Below are 22,847 nucleotides of genomic sequence, written 5' to 3'. Positions count from 1 at the left end.
GGGCCTGAGCCCTGTATCGGGCTCCACACTCAGTGCAGAGTCTGTTTGTCCTTCTCTTTCTCCCTCTGCCTCTCTCTCTACTCTCTAATAAATAATATCTTAAAAAAAAAAAAAGTAACTATTTAAATCATTATCTACTTTATAGACGTTTCTCTAGCTTCAAAGGAAATGGTAGGTATAGCTATAAGAAATAAGCTTTTTTGAAACAAAATTGTAAGTACTGTCTTTGCAAAACTTCTTTTCCACATTTTGTTTATCTGCTTGGTTATTCTTAATTTACAACATGCCCTACTAGCAGATAACACAGAGACAATTTTTGGTATGTATAACTAATAGGTTGGTAAAAAAAAAAAAATCAAGAAAAATATGAAAGCGTGGTTACTGTATTGGGAAATAAACTGCCTTCTGTTTTATCTAAGTTACGATTTCCATTTTCATTGCTGGTCACGTCAGCATTATCCTGACCCTACTAAGAGCTCTAATCCATGTGAATGAGGGTCTCTATCCCACAGCGAGGCACATCAGCTGAAATCATGGTGCAGAAATAAAATAAAACATGGGCCAAAAAAAGAAAGAGATGTCCATTTTTACTGTCTATGTATTTGCTACAAATGCTAAGCCACTAGAAGCACAGTTAACAAGGCCAAGAATACCTTCTGTGTGTCTAACACTCTTCCACATGGAGCACTCACATCAGACAAGCAAAGTGAAGATGTTCTGTTTCCACGAGTGAACAATGGCACTCTTTCCCAGTTGGTTAGGGAAAATAATTAAATACAAGATTTTTTTTCAAAATATTCTTGACTTCTGCATTTGCTCTCACTTGTCAATACTGAATTCTAGTGTAAGATGCCATTTGATTTAACACAGAAATTATATTTTCAAGTCTTATCTGTGTTCCATAGTGTCCCACAAAAGAACAGCGGCACATGAATTCCAGATGCCCTGGCACCTGAGGAAGTTTCAGGATCACTGCATTATGTCAGCCCAGAAAGTCTGCTCATCTCTATCCTTACACACAGAGTACAGGAAAGGTTTTAAATGTGCCTTATGAAGTTGTGTCCAAAAATTCATATAAATAGGCTATTAAAGATTTTCCTTTGTGATTCTTATTAAAACATATTTTGACTTCCTAATTTGTTATAAACACAAAAAAACACAAACAAAAAAACTTGGTGCTGACTACTTGGTCATTAAATCTCTTCATAACCAAAATTACTGTGACGCCTGGGTGGCTCTGTGGTTAAGCATCTGCCTTCGGCTGAGGGCATAATCCCAGAGTCCCAGGATGGAGTCCCACATCGGGCTTCCCCCAGGAAGCCTGCTTCTCCCTCTGCCTATGTCTCTGCCTCTCCCTCTCTGTGTCTCTCATGAATAAACAAAATCTTAAAAAAAAAAAAAAAGTTACTAACTTTCAAAGGTAGAGAGCAATATTAGGATTATTCAGTGAAACAGGATGAAACAGAAAGAAATAGAACTTTTTTTTTTTTTTTTTTCTGGGAGGAAGGTAAAAAAAAGTCATTTAGGAAAAGAGGCAAAAAGGCAAGTTCAGTGAACTCCTAGCACATCAACATCAGTCTTGTGTTCATCCCCGTGGGCCCTGGGACCCCCTCCATGAAACGAGGAGGGATCCTACCTTAGGAGCAAGGGCATCGTTCTCATTCTTAAGAACAAATCTGCCCTCTCGATCATCTTTATTCCAATTCAACTGCACAACTAGGGGTTTCTCATCTATATCCAATCTTCTTTCTTCTTCAAATCATGAAACGAAAAGAAATTAAGTCATGGTTATTTAATGGCACTAATACAACACTCCCATATACATTTAATTTTATAGACATAAAATATTACCACAAGGACTTACTAACAGGCTGAAATGTAACTCAAAATGTTAAGTGAGAATTTTAATTTACCATTTTGTTGCTTCTACAATATATAGTACCATACACCCAGTGCCAAACACTGACCAGGGATAATGTCCTTAAAACATTTAGAATCCAAACAGGAGAACAGGAGAAATATACACAAACTAGAGAAAAATATATATAGGTCTTTGCTATAAGCCTAATTCTGTAAATCAAATTATCTCATATAGGCAACTGGAAAATAAGAGAACAGCATTCACACAGGAGACCTGTTGACCTGTGTCTGTGTATGTGACAGCTGTACCCTTCTTTGTGTCTCTGTGCATCTAATCCCTGTCTCTCAAACTCACCAGGCCCAGCCCTCACAGTGCCTTCCACCATGAAACTACCACCATCCCATCTCTTCATTAGAATAAAGTGCTAGACAAACATTGTATGTTCTCATTCATTTGGGGAATATAAATAATAGTGAAAGGGAATATAAGGGAAGGGAGAAGAAATGTATGGGAAATATCAGAAAGGGAGACAGAACATAGAGACTCCTAACTCTGGGAAACGAACTAGGGGTGGTGGAAGGGGAGGAGGGCGGGGGGTGGGGGTGAATGGGTGACGCGCACTGAGGGGGACACTTGACGGGATGAGCACTGGGTGTTATTCTGTATGTTGGTAAATTGAACACCAATAAAAAATAAATTTATTATAAAAATTTAAAAAAATAAAAAATAAAAAAAAAAGAATAAAGTGCTAGGTTTGGAGTATTCCTTCCCTGCCTGCTAGATATCTAACACACCTCAAAGCACACTGATCAAGACCCTGCAGTCTACGGAGGGGGCTCCCCAAGGGCTAGGCTCACCCTGACCATCTATTAGAAGCCTATAGTCAGCAAAGATTATCCATGTAACTGTATATAGGATGTGCTACAATGGGGGGAGCACACACAGGAGGCAGAGACCAGCGGCAAAGGAAACAGGAGTTAACAGGATAAATTTAAAAGATAAACAAAAGATAAACTTACACAGGCTTTCAGTAAATACTCTATATAAACAGTAATGTTAATTTTAAGTATATAGGAAAAACAAATTCTAATTTATTATTTTATGAACTGAAAATATGAGAAATGAAAATTAGAGCAATAAGTTAGGGACTGAATGAAGAAATCTGAAATTCCTGCTACAAACCAAAATTACCAAGTTCTTGTTGTTGCAAAATTTGTACTAGATTGAAATCCGTTATAGTATATTTTTTAGAGAACTAATTTTAAGAACAAGAAAGTCTAAATTATGAAAGTAAAATAAAAACAAGGGTGAGGTAGCTATTCTAAAGCATGTGAGCCTAACTATTAAAATATAAATACAGTCAAGGTCCTACACAACTTTATAACTTTAAGATATCTTTCTGCCTTAGTGGTTCATATAAACATACATATATATACATATACATATATATACATATACATATACATATATAAATATATATATATTTTTTTTTAACAGCAGACTCCTTTTTATTTTCCCAATTGATTTCACACAAAGGATCCTAATATACAGAAAGGGCAAGAGTGGAGTTTCCCTGGTGGTGGAAATGTGGGTTGGGGCCTGGGATTCAGCCCACCGGAGCAAAGCTCTACAAGCACGTGCTGAGGTCCCTGAACACTCACTCAGAAGCACTTTAAATTTTCAGGGAAAAAAGTTACCTCTGGCAGAAGCCGCAGAAACTGCTAGCTCCAGGAAGCCCCTAGTCCACACCAGACTGCACCACCACTTCTGCCTGTATCACATCAGTGTCAACCTGAGATTTCCATGGTGCTGTACAAAACAAGCAGCACCGCCCCTAAACTCACAGATAGGAAGTGAGGGCCCCAACTCTAATCTAGGAGCTGTGCAGGGCCCAAGAGGCACACACACCCATCAGGGATGAAAATGTTAGTTTTCCTTTCCTTTTATGTATACTATTTTGTCAAACATCTATCATGTTGTTAGTGCATAAACACTTACTAACTTGTCTGAATCAAACTACTCAGTAACATGAACTGTTAAGTATGTCCTCTGGCCCAGAGGTGACACCCTGAGGGCTTCATGACCCTTGTCCATGTGTCCTTGTACATGGAGGACGGCCCTTGTGGAAGCCACTCTGCTAAGCACAGACAGAGCCAGACGGTCCTTGCCACTCAGTTCAGGGTTGTGAGCAAGCCCTCCTCCCTTTTCTCTGCACACCTTTATTGTATTTTCACCTCCTTACAAGTAATACGTTTTACTTTTTAATTTAAGGAAATTAAAAGAAAACTTTTTTTAAAAAAATATCAATATCATTCCACTTTCAGATCTCAAATTCCAATCTTCATTTGGTGGTTTTCAAATGATCGAAAAGTGAAAACGCAAAAAGGTGTGAAGAACATTTTATTCTTGATAACCTGGTTATACTGATTTTGAGGTAAAGGAAAAACTCAACTTCAGAAAAACTATCCAGAGTGTATCCTCTGTTGTCAAATCTAGTTTTTGTATTATCGATGTAGTGGGATACCCTCATGACGTTAGCAGTAATAACGAGTGTGGGCCCATCTCATATTCTAGCAGGGAAAATGATGTGTGGTCATATACAGATTCCAAACAGTACAAAACTGTTCACCCAATTTCAAAGGTACACGGAAAGCTGTAATTCTGAAGTCAAGACAAATAAATAACTTATGTTCAAAAAGGATTTGGGGATGGAATTGAACAGGTATTAAAATTTGGTTTGGGCTGTTAATATAATCCTTTATTTGCTTCATTAATTGAGATTTGTATTTTTTTATAGGTGACTTGATATATCCAACGCACTCATGAAAAAAAACTTAGAAATGTCTACATTTCTAGTCAGTCCAACTTAGAATTGCTATTTGACATAGATCCACAGGATATTTTCAGAAATTTCAAACATTAAAAACAAGTAAAAATTACTAACTACATAAGACAGTTTCCTCCCCTAATTATTCCCAAAGAATAATAAAAACATACTGTCTCACATTAGAAAATACGCGTTTTTTAAGACTGATGACATAATATTTAACTGGGTTAAAGTTAATTGTAACATCACAATCTACACATGAGTTATGTGAACTATTCTTCCCAAAGCAAGTGGCATACCGTATGCCTCAGCAGTGTGTACACGACACCTAGGTCTGTTGGCTAATTTTAACGAAGAAATGTCACCACCTTATTGCTGAAGAAACCAGACTGTGTAGAACTGACATTATTCATTCTAACTTCCCACAGCGTGTGTGCTGGGATCTCACAAGAACACTTACCAGACCCGCAAATGCTCTGCCCGCCTGCCATGTGCCCCCCAGCCCCTCCAAAAAGAGAAGGACCCTCGGGAGAGCAGTGCTATCACTGCACTGCCCTCTGGACAAATGGGTGTTTTGGGAGCTATCTACACAAGCAGGGACGCACGGACCTCCACTGACATGCACTTCGTAGAGGGAGTACTTGGGGGACGACAGCATCCGCATGTCAGGCCGGAATTTCTCTGCCAGCGTCTCGATCACATCTTGAGTGGTGGCAGTACTAGAGACCCGAATACATTTTGTTGCAAAGTTTCCAGCAGCTTTATCTTGAAAATAAAATCTCATCACTCCATGGAACTCCAAATCCTAAAAGAAAACAAAAAGATAGATTTTTGGAAAAATAACATTCTAAAAAGATTCACTTATTACAACAATAATAAATGAAAAAGAGCTATCCATCACTTTAAAAAAATGTTTCATTACCATAAACATCTGAGATGGAAACTGAGAGACATGGCTTTTGAGTCCTCAAATTTAATTATGTGACTGGGAACAAATTATTTATAGCTTTTGCCTTACTCATCTCACATCCAAGACAATGGCTGCAGAGTAGCTGATGTTAGTAACAGCTAATTTTAATGAGTCTCCAGCAAGTACCAGGCACACCTTGACATGCTAAATTTTACTATGTACTCATAATGGCCCAGTAAGGTAGATTTATTACTAAATCCTATTTTCAAGATTTGGCCATTAAATCACAAAGTTTAAGTACGTCGCTTGGGTAGTTATGTGGCAAATCCAGAGTTAAAACCCAGACCCACTGGTCCCCAAAGTCCACACCTACAGGTCCCTGAGGTCCTACCCAGCCCTGAGATCATAAAGCCTCAATGAAGAGACTACTCTAGAACCACAGGGCCAGCATTAGCCCAGATCTATCATGAATGTGAATAAATGGAAACTCCTAACTTTTGCAGAATATAATGGTGGCTGATTTTAATATGAACTACTTGCCCAAAATCAATGAACACAACTTAAGACTTTTTTCTCAATGGTCTTACAAGCAAAGACAGACTGAAGCCCATGCAACTATGGGACGCTCTTTCCTGTTATTTCCTTGTGTCCCTGTTTCGTTATCAGAATGCAGTCAGTAGGGTGAAAGTTGCATGAGCTTCCAGGCCTTCTGCTACAACCATAACTCAGCGGTCCATATTCCACAGGATGAACCACTGCATCAGAGAGAACCTGGTTCTTGTTTGGTGGGTTACACCTTCCCTTGGGGTGTCAGGGGGAAAGGTCGAGAGCTCCTTTGTACCCTCTTACTTCCCAGAACACAAAAAAGCACAGCTCTCAACGAGATTCCCAGGAGCATTTCTAACTATTTGGCCACCCTCACTGCCCCTACACTACCAAAGGCCAATGGCTCATCGGTTCTCCCCTCTTCTCACCCTCCATGCTAGCACATCAAATCTATCCCATCTTCAATATACACCTAGAATCCATCCAAATTTGTGTTAAAAGTTAAGTGAGAAAATGTCAGTCCTTAGCTTTACTCCAGAGATGGCTTTTTCTATGGGCTCAAAGGCCATCACAGGTAAGCTTTTCTCTACTTCTTCCCAATCTATTTGCTTAGTCTTCGCTAACAATTATAACCTAATAATTATAATAGTTATGGGATATTAGAATTTGGGTAACTGCATAAGCTATATAAAATTAAAATAGAAAATGAGACGACAAGACATTTCTAGCCCCAAAGCTTTACTGTGTTTGCTCAAAAACTTCTACGACCACTAGGCAGTCTGTCCTACCCATTTCCCATTACCCCACGGAAAATACAGAGTACGTGAGCATGTGTATTAAAAAATACCATCAAGGGCAGCCCCGGTGGCATAGCGGTTTAGCGCCGCCTGCAGCTCAGGGTGTGATCCTGGAGACCTGGGATGGAGTCCCGCATCGGGCTCCCTGCATGGAGCCTGCTTCTCCCTCTGCCTGTGTCTCTGCCCCTCCCCCCCCCTCTCTCATGAATAAATAAATAAAATATTTTTTAAAAAAATACCATCGAGCCACAGATCTTGGGTTGAAGTAGGACCATTGATTATGGGGGTGAGTGAAAAAAGCTTTGAGTTAGCAGAATGGGAGCATATTAGTAGTCCTGCTTTGCTCTCTCAAAACTATATAAGCTGTCTTGTTCAGCCTAGGTCAAGCAGCAAAGTTAAACAACATCCTTTTTAAACGTTTATCTACAGTATTAGTCTGGCAACCCCCAAAGCTCCATAAAGTAACAACGCACGTGAAAAATGCTCCTCAGCTGTAAATGTGCATGTAAGCACTAGTGAATATTAATAATAGCTACTAGGCACCAACCACTTACTTTCCTTTCCCCTACAGGGCTTCCCCAGCACTGCTCTGGCGGGCCGTGCCCTCTCCAGGCCCTTCTATGCTCCCACCTCAGGGGGTGCTCTCTCTATCCACCACCTCCTCAGGCTACGGTAGGAAACAGGAACTACTCTATATGTTTAGTTACATATATTTAAGTGTTTATTATGGGAGTCATAGTTTCATCCCAGGCTCTGATACTTTCATCATCACCACGCTCTGAAATCATCTTTAGATTACACCTTACAGTTCCAAATGTTAATTGGCAAAACTACCCTGGCTCCTCCCATGGCTCATGCTTTATGGAAGTTAAACCAAAAAGGCAAATTAACCTCCCACTCGATCATTTTGCTAAGAGTAGTTTCACATCATTTGTGACAAGAATAAAACAGTTAGATGTGCCTATGGATTCCAAAGACACAAACGTACCACTTTCTCTGATGACTGTCCACAAATACCTCCAAATGACCAGAAATCAAAGATCTGGGAAGGAATGCCCAACTTGGCAAGAACACAAAGGAAGTGATCGTGAATGAATGTGGTTAAGGCAAGCATGGGAAGGGGAAGATCCCTCAACTGCCCTCATGAAATTCCCTTACACAGAGATGACTACCGTTTGTAAGAAGAAACTAAATACACAAAATCCCCATTATTAATGTGGTTCAGCTACTGATCTCACATAAAATGCCGAGGTAAAAAGAAAAAAAAAAAGAGTAAACCCAAGGGTAGAGATCCAGCAAGCAACAGCTCTTGTGTCTACAGAGAACTAACAATATCTCTGTTGATGTTTTTAAAGAAACAAATCTCGAGGTTCTACACCAAGCCTCAACAAAGTAGACTATTAAAATTACCTTTGAATTCATTTGTACTAGATAAATGATAATAAATATTAACTTAGTTTGGTTACCTCAATACCACACAGAATACCTGAGTGTACCTATTACTAGAATAATACCTTAATAAACTAGCATTGTGTTTATTCTGCCAAATATAAGTTTTGGCCTGCGTGACTAAGTCCACAGAATATTTTTTTAAAGATTTTCTTTATTTATTCATGAGAGACACTGAGAGAGGGGCAGAGACATAGGCAGAGGGAGAAGCAGGCTCCCTATTGGGAGCCCAATGCAGGACTTGATCCCAGAACCCCAGGATCACGACCTGAGGCAAAGGCAGAGAGGCTCAACCACTGAGCCACCCAGGTGCCCCAATCTACAGAATTTTATCAGACCTGAGAAGATTGATAAGATCAAGTTGTGAACCTAAAAATTCTGTGCGTGATGACCCTACAAACAATAATATTAACAGCCAACATGTATTAAAGGCTACTATGTGCCAGATACTAAAAGTTCAGCATTTAATTTCTTAAACACGAAATAAGTACTATTATCATTCCTACCTCACAAAGGGTTAAAGAAGGTCCACAGAGTTAGTATTAAGTCTGATTTAACTACAATCACACAGCCCGCCGAGGAGCAGGACCCAGATGCAGCCAGCATTAGCTGTCCCTTGAAACCTCAAGTGTTAAATCACCATGCTCTGCAGCCCCTTCAAGTCACTTCCTCATCTAGAAAAGTCTGGGATGACTTCCTTCCTTTTCTTTACAACAGGTACAAGAGTCGTCCCAGAAGAAACAGTGAAGATAAAGAATTTTGCACGCAGTGCTGTCAACGACTTGCTGCAGTCACTGCCTAGACAGCGGTGGCATTTGGATCCGAGTATTACTAAAGCTCACTTTGGCATCGGAGGCCAGGCTCGGACCCTGAGCAGCACCTGCTTCACTCCCATCTCAGCCTGTGACCTGCCAGCCCGCCCGGTGCACGGGGCAGACACCTGGCATTTGCAGCACGGCAGAGGTAAGCTGGCATTTATCCCTGAGAGAGCTCTCTCACACACATGTGAGCTCCAATTTCCTTAATTATAAAATGAAAATAAGCTTGTTTTGAAGAGTAAACTATATAAAGAACTAGCAATTAGAGCTCCCGCTAGACGGCACCTTTCCTGAGGGAGCCTCTTATTCATTGTTCTAGACCCTCCCACAGTCTCTGATATAATGCTTCCCACATAAAAATAAAAACAAATTTGAGTCAAAACTTCCAATAACCATATCCAATTCTTTCAGCTGTGGTTTGTCTGTTCTCAACTGATAAGAACTCTGGAACAAAACTTTAAATCTGTAATAAGTGGCCGTGAAGTTCCAATAATAGGGCTAATATGCTGATAGTGTTCGTTGCAGCCAATACAATTATAATTTTACAAAGACCAATGTTTCCGTAAAAAAGTCCTTATACAAATATCCAAGAGATAATAGTATTTAAATGAAAAAACACTGTTGCAATGTCCTCCAGTATCAAAATGAAGTACCTACTTGCTAGCAGCCTATTTTCAGGACCAGGAGCAGGGAAGCCAGCGGCTAACTGCCTGAAACCTCTGTAATCAGCACAGTCCTGCTCCATGTGCCAAGGGCAATAACCTGAGTGAGAGGCACCTGTTTCCTTCTCTTAAGGGTTATGCCTCCTGACAAGAAAACAAGTTTCTTTCTTTCCTAAAGGTATATATTCACCTTTGCATAAACTTCTCCCTGAGAAATAACATCACAAGGATTGTAACAAAAGAAATGGAACACTACTTGGGGTGGATTTAATGACAACTCCAAAACAAAATTATGCTAATACTTACCAGAAAGAATGTAACAGACCCAAAACAACAACAAAAAACCCAAACCACAGAAGGCTGTATTATAAATTACTGAAGAGCCAATGCAAAGAACAAAGGATTAAAGGTGGAAATTCATTTTTAAATATTTTATCAGTATCTTATTAATAAAACTGATAATCAGCCCTCTCCAAACCAGTAAAAACTCACCAGTGCAACCTCAAATCTCCTTTTTGCTCACGCTGCTCAGAACCATTTGTTCTAAAGCTAAATAGGTCGACCATACTAATCCATTTTTCTTCTCCTCATGTCCAGCATTTATGTGAAGCCATTCCCTAGCCTGCAGCAAAGCAACACCAACTGTAACAGGTAATCGTCCAACTCCCCATGGCAAAAAGGGCTGTGGACAGAGCACACCACTTTATCACACACATAATTTATTTCTAATGCTCGTGCCTCCAAAAGTAGGTGCAAAACGTTAAGAAAAAATACAGCTATGCCTCTAAAGACACACACACATTATTAGTACATAAATCAATCAAATGGACAACAGTCATTTGACTGTTAATAGTTTAGGTAGAAAATGAAAAAAAATACTTGAATATGGGTTTTTGGAATCTTACTTGTATAAAGACTGTTTCTTAAACACTAGTACTTCAAGGATACTCTTTAAAATAATATGCATTATCTAAAACTTTCACAGGAGAAATGATACCCTGGCAAGCTTAGGTACATAACTGTACAATGTCCTCCTCAGGCTCACACTTAATCTTCCCATGGCACTCATTATTACCAAGGGGTCCTTTCCCTACTCTTCCCACCTGCTCCCCATTCCTATGGGTGGGGAGCTCCTAAGAAACCCCATGGTTCTTTTTTAAGAAATTATATATTTATTATCAAGTATCATCAACACACAGTGCTATTTAGTTTCAGGTGTATAATTCAAGGATTCGACAATTCCATAGATTTCTCAGTACTCAGCACAAGTGTCCTCTTACTCCCCTTCACTTGTTCACCCACCCACCCCCTTCCCTGCAACCACCAGTTTGTTCTCTGTATTTAAGAGTCTCCTTTTAATTTACTTGTCTGTTTTATTTTTTAAAAGATTTTAAGTAATCTCTACACGCAATGTGGGGCTCTAATTTAAAACCCTGAGATCAAGGGTTGCATGCTCTACCCACTGAGCCAGCCAGGAGCCCCTATTTTGTTTCTAATAACAATATTATAGTACCTTGTAAATGGCACCTTAAGAGGTTTCTCTAAAATCTAAGTAAATGGGTTTGTTTTATATTGAACTACCTTTCAGATAACTATAGAGTACAGATTAAGAGTTTCCTCTCTGGGTGCCTGGGTGGCTCAGTCGGTGAAGCAGTGAAGCATCTGCCTTAGGCTCAGGTCATCCTCAGGGTCCTGGATTGAGCCCTGCAGTGGGATCCCCACTTGGGAGGCCAGGTCTGCTTATCACATTTTCTCAAGCAAATAAAATCTAAAAAAAAAAAAAAGAGAGAGAGAGAGAGTTTCCTCTCTTCACTTGTAATCCCATCTCTATCATGAGGTAGCTCAACATTCCAGAACCTGTTTTCTCCTCTGTGAGAAAGGACTCCCACAGGGCACTGTTACTCTGAGGGTAGGAATGTAAACTGGCATCGGATTATAAGAGAGCAACTACTCCCTGACCCAGCAATCGTCATCCAGGAAAAGACTTTATACCTGCATATGTGTATTTGTTTTTTTTAAATTTTTTTTAATTTATTTATGATAGTCACACACAGATAGAGAGACAGAGAGGCAGAGACACAGGCAGAGGGAGAAGCAGGCTCCATGCACCAGGAGCCTGATGTGGGATTCGATCCCGGGTCTCCAGGATCGCGCCCTGGGCCAAAGGCAGGCGCCGAACTGCTGCGCCACCCAGGGATCCCTGTATTTGGTTTTTATAAAAAAATTATTCCATCAAATATTTTTTTGTCTGAAAGGTATGATTTCTAACACATCACAGTGTACACCTGTTCAGTGCAAGCCAACTACTTTTACTTCTAACATCTTGATGCTAGTTCACTAGTTAAGACAAAGTTTATTGAAATGGGGGAAAAGTCATCTTTCAGGTGAAAAGCAAATTTTCTGGACTAAAACACACACACACAGCCCACAAAGAGAACATAAACACATATCCCCTTTTACAAACTCTTAACAAATCCCAGCCGGTACAAACACCTCTGAACATTAGAAATAAAACAGTTCTCCTCCAGAAAACACAACCTACTGTGAAAACCAATAAGCCAACATATTATTTTAAGTACCTCAGTTATAACTGCCAACAGTGTCTACTAAACAACTATCTGCTCACAGTGGCTAAACATTTGTGAGCTGTCTACTTTCACAGCAAGGTAAACCGTGTTCTGCTGCTAGACTCTACTGCAATCAGAAATCTACCTAATTCCTACATCAGCATTGGGGAGGGGGATCAAAAAGTGAAAGTTTGCCCCCATGGTAGTCTTAGAATTTTTTTAAGTCTCTATTTGACTAGCTACCACACATACATATATTGGGGATTTGAAAGATGATCAATTAAAGAATACATTAAATCCACATGACAAAAGAGCCATTGTCACATTTATGATCAAAGATTATGTCTATATTTCTATTATAATATTTAAATATATTTGCCTAAGAGATATACAAAAACAACCCTAAAAGCCACCTATCTAGTGCAGAAGTCCTAATCAATTTTGCCACGGATCCTTCGGAAGTCTAATAAAGCCCATCAACCTGTTCTCAGAATCAAAATTTTAAATGGATCAAATAAAATACAAAAGATTTTACAAAGAAACAATTACATTAATACACAATTATTAGGGATGCCTGAGTGGCTCAGCGGTTTAGCACCTGCCTTCAGCGCAGGGCATGATCTTGGGAGTCCTGGGATTGAGTCCCACATTGGGCTCCCTGCGTGGAGCCTGCTTCGCCCTCTGCCTCCTATGTCTCTGCCTCTGTGTGTCTCTCATGAATAAATAAATATAATCTTTTAAAAATAAATAAATAAAACATAATTATTTAAATATTTTTAAAAAATCATTACCTAGCAAAAATTAGTGCTTCTTTATTAACATACTAAATAAGTAGATTCACACAATTCTGAGTAGATATGAATATAAACTCCTAAGTGAAGAAAATGATAATTACAGTTAGAGGTTTAATAAATATTTATTTACCAAAAATAAAGATGTAATTATCTTCTCATCCATGTTCAAAGACTCCATCATGTCCATTCACGGACCTCAAGTTAAGAAGCCCCTATGACAACTCCAGTGATGGCAAACTCACTGGCCATGTAGTACATTCTTTCTTTGTATAGCTCAATAGCATGAAAGTATGGTTTTATACAAAAGCAAAATTCACCTCCTATAGCTTTACCCTTTGGTATTATTTAGGCCTATATTTAACCATGGCTTATGAATGACCATTTTTTTTCCATTTATTAATCAAACAGTATACAGTAGAATAGATTTCTACTGGGTACAATGCACTCTGGGTAAGGAAACGGGGCAAGTACCGGCTCATGAAATTTTAATTCCAGTTTTTTCCTGTGTATGCCCCAGGCTACAAGGTAAAATGCAATTCTTTATCTCACTACAGGTGACAGTTAAGCAATTTAGTCCGAGAAAGGGTATTCTGGCCTCAGCACTGTGACATTGGGAAGGGATCACTTTACTGTGGGATGCCCGAGAACACCCCTGGCCTCTACAGCCCAGATGCCAGCAGCACCCACCAAAGCTGCAAAAACCAAAAAACGTCTCTAGACATTTGCATAGATCCTCCAGGAGAGAAAACTGTCCCTGTGGAGAACTGCGGATTTAGAGCAAGTCTAGTCCCTCTCCAGAATGGCATTCTAATTCTAGTTCCTCCAACTGTTCTCTTTCCTGTGACAAAATTCCAAAATCACTTACTATTTTGCTCACTTCCCTCTTAAACACATCTGTGTTCTATCCACCCGGCCTGACACCGTTTCCAGAACTGATCACAAAACTCCGAATGTGTAGTTCTGATCAACTCTAAGTATATTGCTAACAGGTTCTAACACGACACCTGTAATTAACTCAAGTTAAGGTTACATTAGCTTTTCGGTTACCACCTAATATTGCTGATTCTCATGAGATTCCAGTAAAGTTTAAGTTCTTGAGTCATTTGCATGTTAGTTACCAACTAATAACATTTCTCCAGCTTGATGCTAATCTGTTAAACAGCCTTTGAGTACAACTAGTTCCTCATTCATCTAACTGTACTGAGACCCAGGTCACAAACACAAGAATATGATGAAAGAAGTTGCTGAATTCCTCGATGAAGTTCAGATACATTATGGTTGATGCACTTCCTTGATCTACAAACCTGGTAACCCTACTCTCTCTCAGACGTGAGCACACACGAAATGCCCTCGTTTTATCCACTGAGCCATGATGGTTCCTTTGAACAGGATTACACAGCTTCCCTAACCCCACGCCAGTTTCCCCTGCAGTCTGGCCACAGCTATGGAGAACATTTCTATGAATAGTTTCAAAGTTCACCTTTCCACCGTGTCCACACATTCAGGTCACATGCTGCTTCTGAAGTTTTTATTGTGTAATAAACATCTTTATGGAAATCTATATTTTAAAAATTATATCCTAAAATATAAATGTAGATCGCAGAGCACATAAACAACATGAACAAATCCGACTATATAAATTTCCATTTGGAGAAAAGAAAAGCACAAGTGTAAAGACAAGTGACACACTAGGGAAAAAAACAGAAAAAGAAATACAATCTCTCTAATACAGAAAAAGAGTTCCTAGGTGGTTACTGGGACCATGGGGCTTCTGACCATATTCTGAAAATGAATCAGAAAGAGTGGGAGCTGTGAGCACTCATGCTCAGCCTGGAACGTGCTGGCAAACAAACAACCCCTCAAGAAGTTCAATGGGGAAGACATCCCTGATGCAGGGCTTGAAAGGAAAGGGCCCAGAGGACCAAGGATCAAGCTGAGCAGCCAGGGTGTGAGCACCTTGCCCGCGGAGCTGCTACCAGAGCACAGAGGGCCTCACTGGGAGGTGGGCCAAGCCGACCACCCTCTGCACATTGGCTGCTGCAGAGGCCAGCAAGGCCAGAGCAAGCCCCCCTCCAGTCGCCACCCAGCAGGGGCTGCCCGGACCACTGACCTCTGACGCTGTCCCTGAGGCTTCGCAGCTAAGTCCAGACGCCCCAGCATATCCAGGGCTGTGGTGCCCACACCGGCGAGAACCTCCTGCCTGGTGCTGAATGGCTCCTGGATGAGATTTCCCGCTGGACCGATCCGATGCCCCTTCCCTCCCAGCCCACCCCTACCCCAGCCCTGGTGAAGCACCAGCCACGGAGGAACGGGAGCCAGTGGGCCTAAGGCTGCCAGCTCCGCTCAAGAACCAGCTGCCACCACTAATGATACCCCATGGCTGCTCCATGGCCAGTGGCCACCTCTGCTGCCACCAAACTGTGGGCCTCATCCTTTGCTTGGCTGTGAGAATAAACCGTTCCCTGTGCCACCCCCCCCATAAATAAATAAATAATAATAGAGTTCCTAAAATTTGAGAAGAAAAACACCAATAACTCACTGAAAAGGGGGCCAAAGAACCTCAAGAAGCTCAACAGACAGCTCAGAAAAGAGGTAAATAGGACTCAAGTCTAAAAAAAGGATGAACAATCTCATCAATGATAAAATGACTTCAAATAAAGATAACAGTAAAATGCCATTTCTCAACAATCACAGTGGTAAAAATCTGAAATTCTGACAACACTCTAGTTTGAATAGTGCCAAAAAAAAAAAAGTACATACCCAGTTTGAATAGTACCAAAGAAAAGTACATACCCAAGGAGAATTTGGCAATATTTGGCAAAATTAGATACACATGTACATTTTGACAGAGCAATCTGACTTTTGTGGATCTACCCAGAGATGCGAATGTGAAATGCTTTATGCAAAATGACTCACTATAGCACAGTCAAAAACAGCACAAGTGTAGAAATGATCCAGCAAAGGGCATGAGCAGAATAAACTCTGGTACTTTCAGATAACAGAATAAAATGCTGCTACTGGCAGGAATGAGGAAAAGTTTTTACCCTGTGATGCAGCATGATGCACAAGATACAGTTAGCTGGAAAAAAGTGAGGAGTGTGACACTATGCACAACAGGCATCTTTTACATGAAAGGGTAGGAAACACACACACACACACACACACACATACACACATACACACACAAATGTACTTGATCACATCTGCAAAAGGAATCTTTCCTTGAGTGGATATACCAAAATGTAATAACATGGAAGCAAAGCCTTTCCAAATGCAAGTGATTAAACAGTTTCAACTTTGAAACCCTGGGATTATTTTAAATAATAAAAATTAAATTTTCACACAAAATAATACCTAAAAACTTCAAATAAATTGAAATTAATGTCTAACAATATATCAGGTTGGTTATATTACCATACAGAAGAAATTATTTTTTTTTCAAGTGATTTTTGACTTTACATCCCCAGACTCTAAGGACAAGTATCTCACATTGAAATATTCATCTTCATTCAGAAGTCCTACTGTTAGTAATACTGGCATTATAATGTAAAATACAGGAACTATATGACAAGATAAAGCACACAAGTAATTGTGTTAATTTAATTATAAAAAAAGATCTTCAATTTAAGAGAAAGGAGATTAACATTTTTAAAAATCAAAGTAATTAAATAAAAACCCTGTAAGGTCAAATCTGAATTGGAAGCATCAGAAGAAATTCATGGACTTTTTCACACACACACACACACACACACAAATATTTCCTAGCTCTTTCCATTGCAAAGGCCTTGAAGCAAAAGACAAGCTGTAAAAAGTAAGCATCTGTAGCACCTAGATGATGAGCTCTAAATATGACTCACCACTAAAAGGAGTCAAAGCTCCTTGGAGAAATGGCTGAATCCAAGTGTAAGTCAGAAAATGGACAAAAGGAGTTTGGTACATCTTGATATGCCAAAAAAAGGGAGTTCTCAAAAATTAACTAGCTCATTCAAAAGAACTTCCCAGTCAACCAACAGGTGCACCTGGCCAAATGTGAGGAAATCTAAACGCCAGCAACAATAATGACTGCAGTGACAGAAACACAGACAAGTCCTCACGAGCATGATGAGTACAGCAGCCAAACCACGGAAGCAGCCCAGGTATCCATTCTGATGGGTGGATGAGAAAGAAGTGGTACATGCAAGCACAACAGAGTATTATTCGGCCATAATAAAGAATGAATTCTTGCCTTTTGCAACTACATGGATGGAGCTACAGAGTATAATGCTAAGCAAGGTAAGTCAGAGAAAAGATAGATACTATATGATGTCACTGGTATGTGGAATTTAAGATAACAAGCAAAGGAAAAGAGAGAAAAACAAATCAAGACCTTTAACTCTTTGGAGAACTGATGGTGACCAGAGAGGAGGAGGGGAGATAGGGGAAATTGGGGATAGGGATTAAAAAGGACATTTTTCAAGGGGTGCCTGCTGGCTCAGTCCCGAGAGTACATGCCTCTTGGTCTCCAGGTTGTGAGTTCAAGCCCCATACTGGATGTAGAGATTACTTTTAAAAAGAAAAACATAAAGTCTTCAAAAAAAAAAAAAAAAAAAGAGTACGGTTACCCTGATGGGCACTGAGTATGTATAGAATTGCTCAATCACTACACTGCATACCTGGAACTAATGTAACACCGTATGTTAACTACAATGGAATTTAAATAAAAAGCTTATTTTTTAAAAAGTGGGGAAAAAAATCCTCACATCCATGACAGTAAAGAAAACCAAGCAAGCCAAAAACAAAATCATAATCACTGTCAGCACTGCAAGTAACTAGGGCACCAACTCCTTGGCCTGACAATAAGCAGTGAAAATAAAAGACCTCAGCAACTCTGCTTTCCTTAACTTAGATGCAGAAAATGCGTTTGTATTTTTTTTAAAGAAAAATGCCAGTCACTCAATGGGACAGAAATGATAGAATTAGAAAGCCACTACTTTGTAACCCCTACTTGACTGGGCAGAGATCCACGAGGATAAAACCTACACCAAGTTCTTGGCTGCCGAGTCCCTCCTGCTGTGCATCCATGTGCTGCCACAGGCCAGACATCACTCCCAACCCAAGCATTCTTCTCAAATAGTTGGATCTGTAGCCACAGGGGCCTTAAAGCTATGGAAACAAGTCAAATACCACCACCATCCCTGGAAACAAAAAAAGGCAAGTCCAGAATGGGGATATTCTACAGGAAAATGTAGCCAGTTTTTTCCAGCATGTCTATGACAAGAAATAAAAGGCAAGTTGGAGAGGGGTGAGAATGCTCTAGATTAAAGAGACATAAGATAACTAAACATAGCGTGTGGACCTTGTCTGGATCCTCGATTCAGATAAATTAACTGTAAAAATAGTTTTTCAGAAAGACAGGGAAATCTGAATTTGGGCTAGATATTAGGAAATAGTAAGGAAATACGGTTAACTGTTGGCAGGAGTACTGCATTATGGTTAGATTTTTTGAGATATACACTGAGGTAGAGGAAAAGAAATATGTCAGCTTTAAGGACTTGCTTTAAAATAGCTAAAACAACAAAAAACTAAGAACAATGAAATTCTGAAAATTTTTAAGTGCAAGGGATGGCTATAAATGAATTTCATCTATTAAATTTTCTTATTAAAATGTTTAATATGGGGACGCCTGGGTGGCTCAGTGGTTGAGCGTCTGCCTTTGGCTCAGGGTGTGATCCTGGAGACCCGGGATCGAGTCCCACATCAGGCTCCCTGCATGGAGCCTGCTTCTCCCTCTGCCTGTATCTCTGCCTCTCTCTCTGTCTCTCATGAATGAATGAATAAAATAATAAATAAATAAATAAATAAATAAATAAATAAATAAATAAATATTTAATATGAAAATAAATTCCAATTACAAACTATTATATATAACATAAACCTAGTTTCATGAAAATATAGATTCTTTAGGACAAATTCAAGGAATCAGATTCTGTAGATAGATAATGAACATCAGAGGCCAAGCATCTATGGCTTGCACTGAGCAAGCAGCAGGTGTGTGGAGGAGAGATAGGGAGAGAGGCAGGGCCTTAGAAATAGCCAGACATTAGTTCAAACCCCAGTATTTTCACTGATTGCTCATGTGGCTCCGGGCAAGATGTTTGAGGTCTCTTGTTCCCTGTGTACAAAACAGAGAGGTTACTCTATTTCACAGAGTTTTGTGGTTACTACATCATTTATGGTATGTAAAAGCACCTGTCATGAATAAGGCACTTGATGATAAAAGTCACTTCCTGTGTGCACATTCTCAAGCCCTCATACTTACATGAGAACTAGTTTGAAATCCCACCTCTAGCAAAACAAAATACAAAAGCAAAAACAAATGAGCGCATATTAAAAGTATCTGAAAAATGCAAAATAGTAATCGTTATAGAAAAAATGACACTTTACAACACTTACAATTGTTTTTGAAATTCAATATGCAAAAGTTCAAATCATATCCAATGATAAGACTGTAATCAAATCAACATACACAAAATTCTGAATGGTCGTCTGTAAGAAAATAACCATGTTCCTGAACTCAGCCTCAATATCATATAATATCAAAAAGAAATCCAAGAATATAAAATAAGAAATCATGTTTTTATAACCTGCTTCTTCAAGCTGTACTGAGATTCTTTTTTTAAATATGTGAAATATTAAAAAGGCATTTTGGGGCGCCTGGGTGGCTCAGTTGGCTAGGCATCTGACTCTTGGGTTTCTTCAACTCAGGTCATGGTCTCAGGGTTGTGGGATGGAGCTCCATGTGGGGCTCCCCGTTCAGCATGGGAGGTCTCTCTCTCCCCCTGTGTCCTGCCCCCGCCTGTATGTTCTCTCTCTCAAAAAAGCAAAATAAAACAAAACAAAAACCTAAATAAATAAAGACTTTCTAAGTATGAACAAGGATAATGCACCATACAAACTGTATACACAAATTAGCAGACTATCATTTACTCTATTTACAGTAATTTCACATCAAAGTAAATACTCTGATTCAAAGAAGCTTCCTATAATCAGAATGCTTCTATCTGTACCTGTTTACTATAGTAATATAGTATGATAGCATAGTGGACTAAAAATTGAATTCACATTCAACCTCTTTTGATTAAAAAACAAAACTTCATGCAAATTACCTAAATTAAAAATATCCTCAACTGTCTATGGTAGTATTGCATGAGTGCTTACACAAGATACTCGAGAGGGGCCTCCAACAGAAGTGAAAAGAACAAATTAAAAACAAAATAATTTTGGGGGTAGAGGATGCAACAGTAGTGACAGACTATTATGGTCTTAAGAGTTGGGCTTTTACAAACTAAACACTTTGTTGGGTGCGAGTATTGTTTTGGTGTACATATTTGACATTCTCTCCCTCCGTATCGCGAACGATCTTGAACTGCGTCTTTGGTGCCAAGCAGTACCTCCCGACTGACTTCCTGTTTCACTGGGCATGATCAAATGATCCCAGCAGACTGGAATGTCACTTAGTACCAGGCAAGAAAAAAAACAAAAAGGTAAGATATATAAATCAGTACAGGGACTTCAAAAAGAAGTCCTGTTGTTAAGGGGGATTTTTAACAGCACTAATTTAGAAAAGGAACATAAACCTCTATGCGGGGGCAAAGTGACACTGACATGAGCTCACAGATTCCACTGAGACGTCTTAACAGAACTGCTCAAGAGAACTATCAGCAAGAGAAGCAATCAGTGAATAGATTCTCACTTCATGTTACTAAATATTCTCACTATGATACTTTCACCTACGATTCCAATCATCTACACTGTACAACAAACATCTCAAGCTAACATACATAAACACTAAAAAAAAACTACATTCTGGGATAAATTCTTTAGGCAATTAATGGAAGGTCAGAGACATGAACTCAAAAACAAAAGATATAGAACTATGGTAGCTGTTAGGTTCTATGAAATGAAAACCTAAAAATCACTGTGTTTATATATAAAATTACACTGTTCACGAAACCTCACTTAAGAAGGCTTCTGCAGATGACATTACGATATCTAGATATGATTGCACACACCATCACACTTTAAGAAACAGCAACAAATAGAACTATTTTTTTTTTCAATTTAAAATATGGAATGCGGAGTCAACCTAAAACGTACACTATCAAATCTAAGCATGTTGTTGGAAACCCCCCTCTCCCCCACAAATAACATCAACTGATATGGAGACCAGCAGACAGATCTAAATTTCTGCCCTGAGATGAACAAGGAAGATGTCCTGCTACAGCAAACAAAACAAGAAAGGGAAAGAAAAAAACACAAATAATGATGATGATAATGTAATACAAAATGTAAGACCACCTAACCACCATCCTAAGAAATCTCATTAGTAACAAAAGAGCCAAGCATGGTGCTAGGGCTCTTTCTGCATCCTCCCCTTCACGGCTAACAGCAACCCTATGAGGCTAGTACTATTACTTTCCTCCTGTCTTGCAAAGGAGGAACTGGGTGTGAGAAAGACCAGCTTGACCTGATGGCACAGCTAATACCAGACTTTGTATTGAGGCAATTCTGAAACAGGAGGCCATACTTTTAACCATGAAGCAACTCTGCCTCTCATTTACTCTGAGGTATTAAAATAAGACTGTGGAACTCCTAGTTCTAGCAAGATGGAAGAACTAAGGGTTCAGGAACCATCATTGCCATCATATGGTAGATAATACGAAATACACTTTCTCTTAAGTATACTGTTGAGTTTCTAAAAAAGAAAGAAAACTCTAAGAAGGCAGGACAGAAAAACAGGGATCCAGGATGGGCTCCCGAGCGGCCAGCACTGAGCCAGGTGCTACCAGGAGGACAGCGTGTTACTACACCACAGACAGATTCCAGTTGGCCCACACCCCTAAACGTAAAAAGCCAAACTGTAAAACTTTCAGAATAAAACATGGAATACATGCACCTAACAAAAAGTATAAAACTTAAAAGCAAAACAAAACAAAAAGATAAACCCAACTACATTTCAGGAGTTTTAAAATCTGTTACAGAAGACACTGTGAAACATGAGAAACCATTAATATAAACATAACAAAATACAAAATACGTGGCAAATTAGGATTCAGATTCTACAAAAAATTTCTGTGAGTCAATCTGAAAAAGACAAATAGCTCATAGGAAAAATTACATGCAAAATCTATAAACAGGCAATTCAAAGAGAAAATGAGAATGACCCTTAACAAAAGAGAGCCTGTCCACTCACTGAAATTAGGGTCATATATAAACAATATTTCATATATTCCAGGTTATAAAAAAAACCTGAAAATACTGAGAAAGTGGGAAATTCTGAAATTTGGAATGCAAATGGACATAATCATCTCAAAGATCAATTTGCTTGGCCTGGTCAATCAGAATCTCTGCATGGCCTATGACCAAGAAATTCCTAGGTGTCCATGCTAAAAATTCTCATTAGTACAGAAGGAAGCATGGACAAGGATGTTCATTAAATCCACATCTCTAACAGTAGAAAAATATAAACAACCTGATCATTTCTCAGTAGGGGGCGAGACAGATTAACTGAGACTCATCTGGACAATGGAATACTAGAGAACAGTTACAATAAGTGAATTATCACCCACAACTTCCA

The 22,847-nt window shown here is 39.3% G+C and overlaps 1 protein-coding gene across 20 annotated transcripts in view; it reads right to left on the bottom strand.

Annotated features, from left to right (window-relative positions):
- AFDN (afadin, adherens junction formation factor) overlaps positions 1-22,847 on the bottom strand; it is a 137,650-nt gene that overhangs the window by 94,565 nt on the left and 20,238 nt on the right. For 12 of the 20 annotated variants that reach the window (XM_025422770.3, XM_025422759.3, XM_025422760.3 and 9 more), the window contains exons 2-3: positions 5,298-5,493; positions 1,637-1,752 (exon numbers count right to left, since the gene is read on the bottom strand). In XM_025422770.3, coding sequence (XP_025278555.3) covers positions 1,637-1,752; positions 5,298-5,493 — 312 coding nt within the window. The remainder of the gene's footprint in view (positions 1-1,636; positions 1,753-5,297; positions 5,494-22,847) is intronic. The other 8 variants (XM_025422771.3, XM_025422761.3, XM_025422758.3 and 5 more) reach the window with 1 other exon arrangement.

Source organism: Canis lupus, chromosome 1 (genome assembly GCF_003254725.2).
Source record: "Canis lupus dingo isolate Sandy chromosome 1, ASM325472v2, whole genome shotgun sequence".
Taxonomy (NCBI): domain Eukaryota; kingdom Metazoa; phylum Chordata; class Mammalia; order Carnivora; family Canidae; genus Canis; species Canis lupus.
The sequence above is the reverse complement of the archived record's forward strand: the minus strand, read 5'-3'. Positions and strand labels throughout refer to the sequence as shown.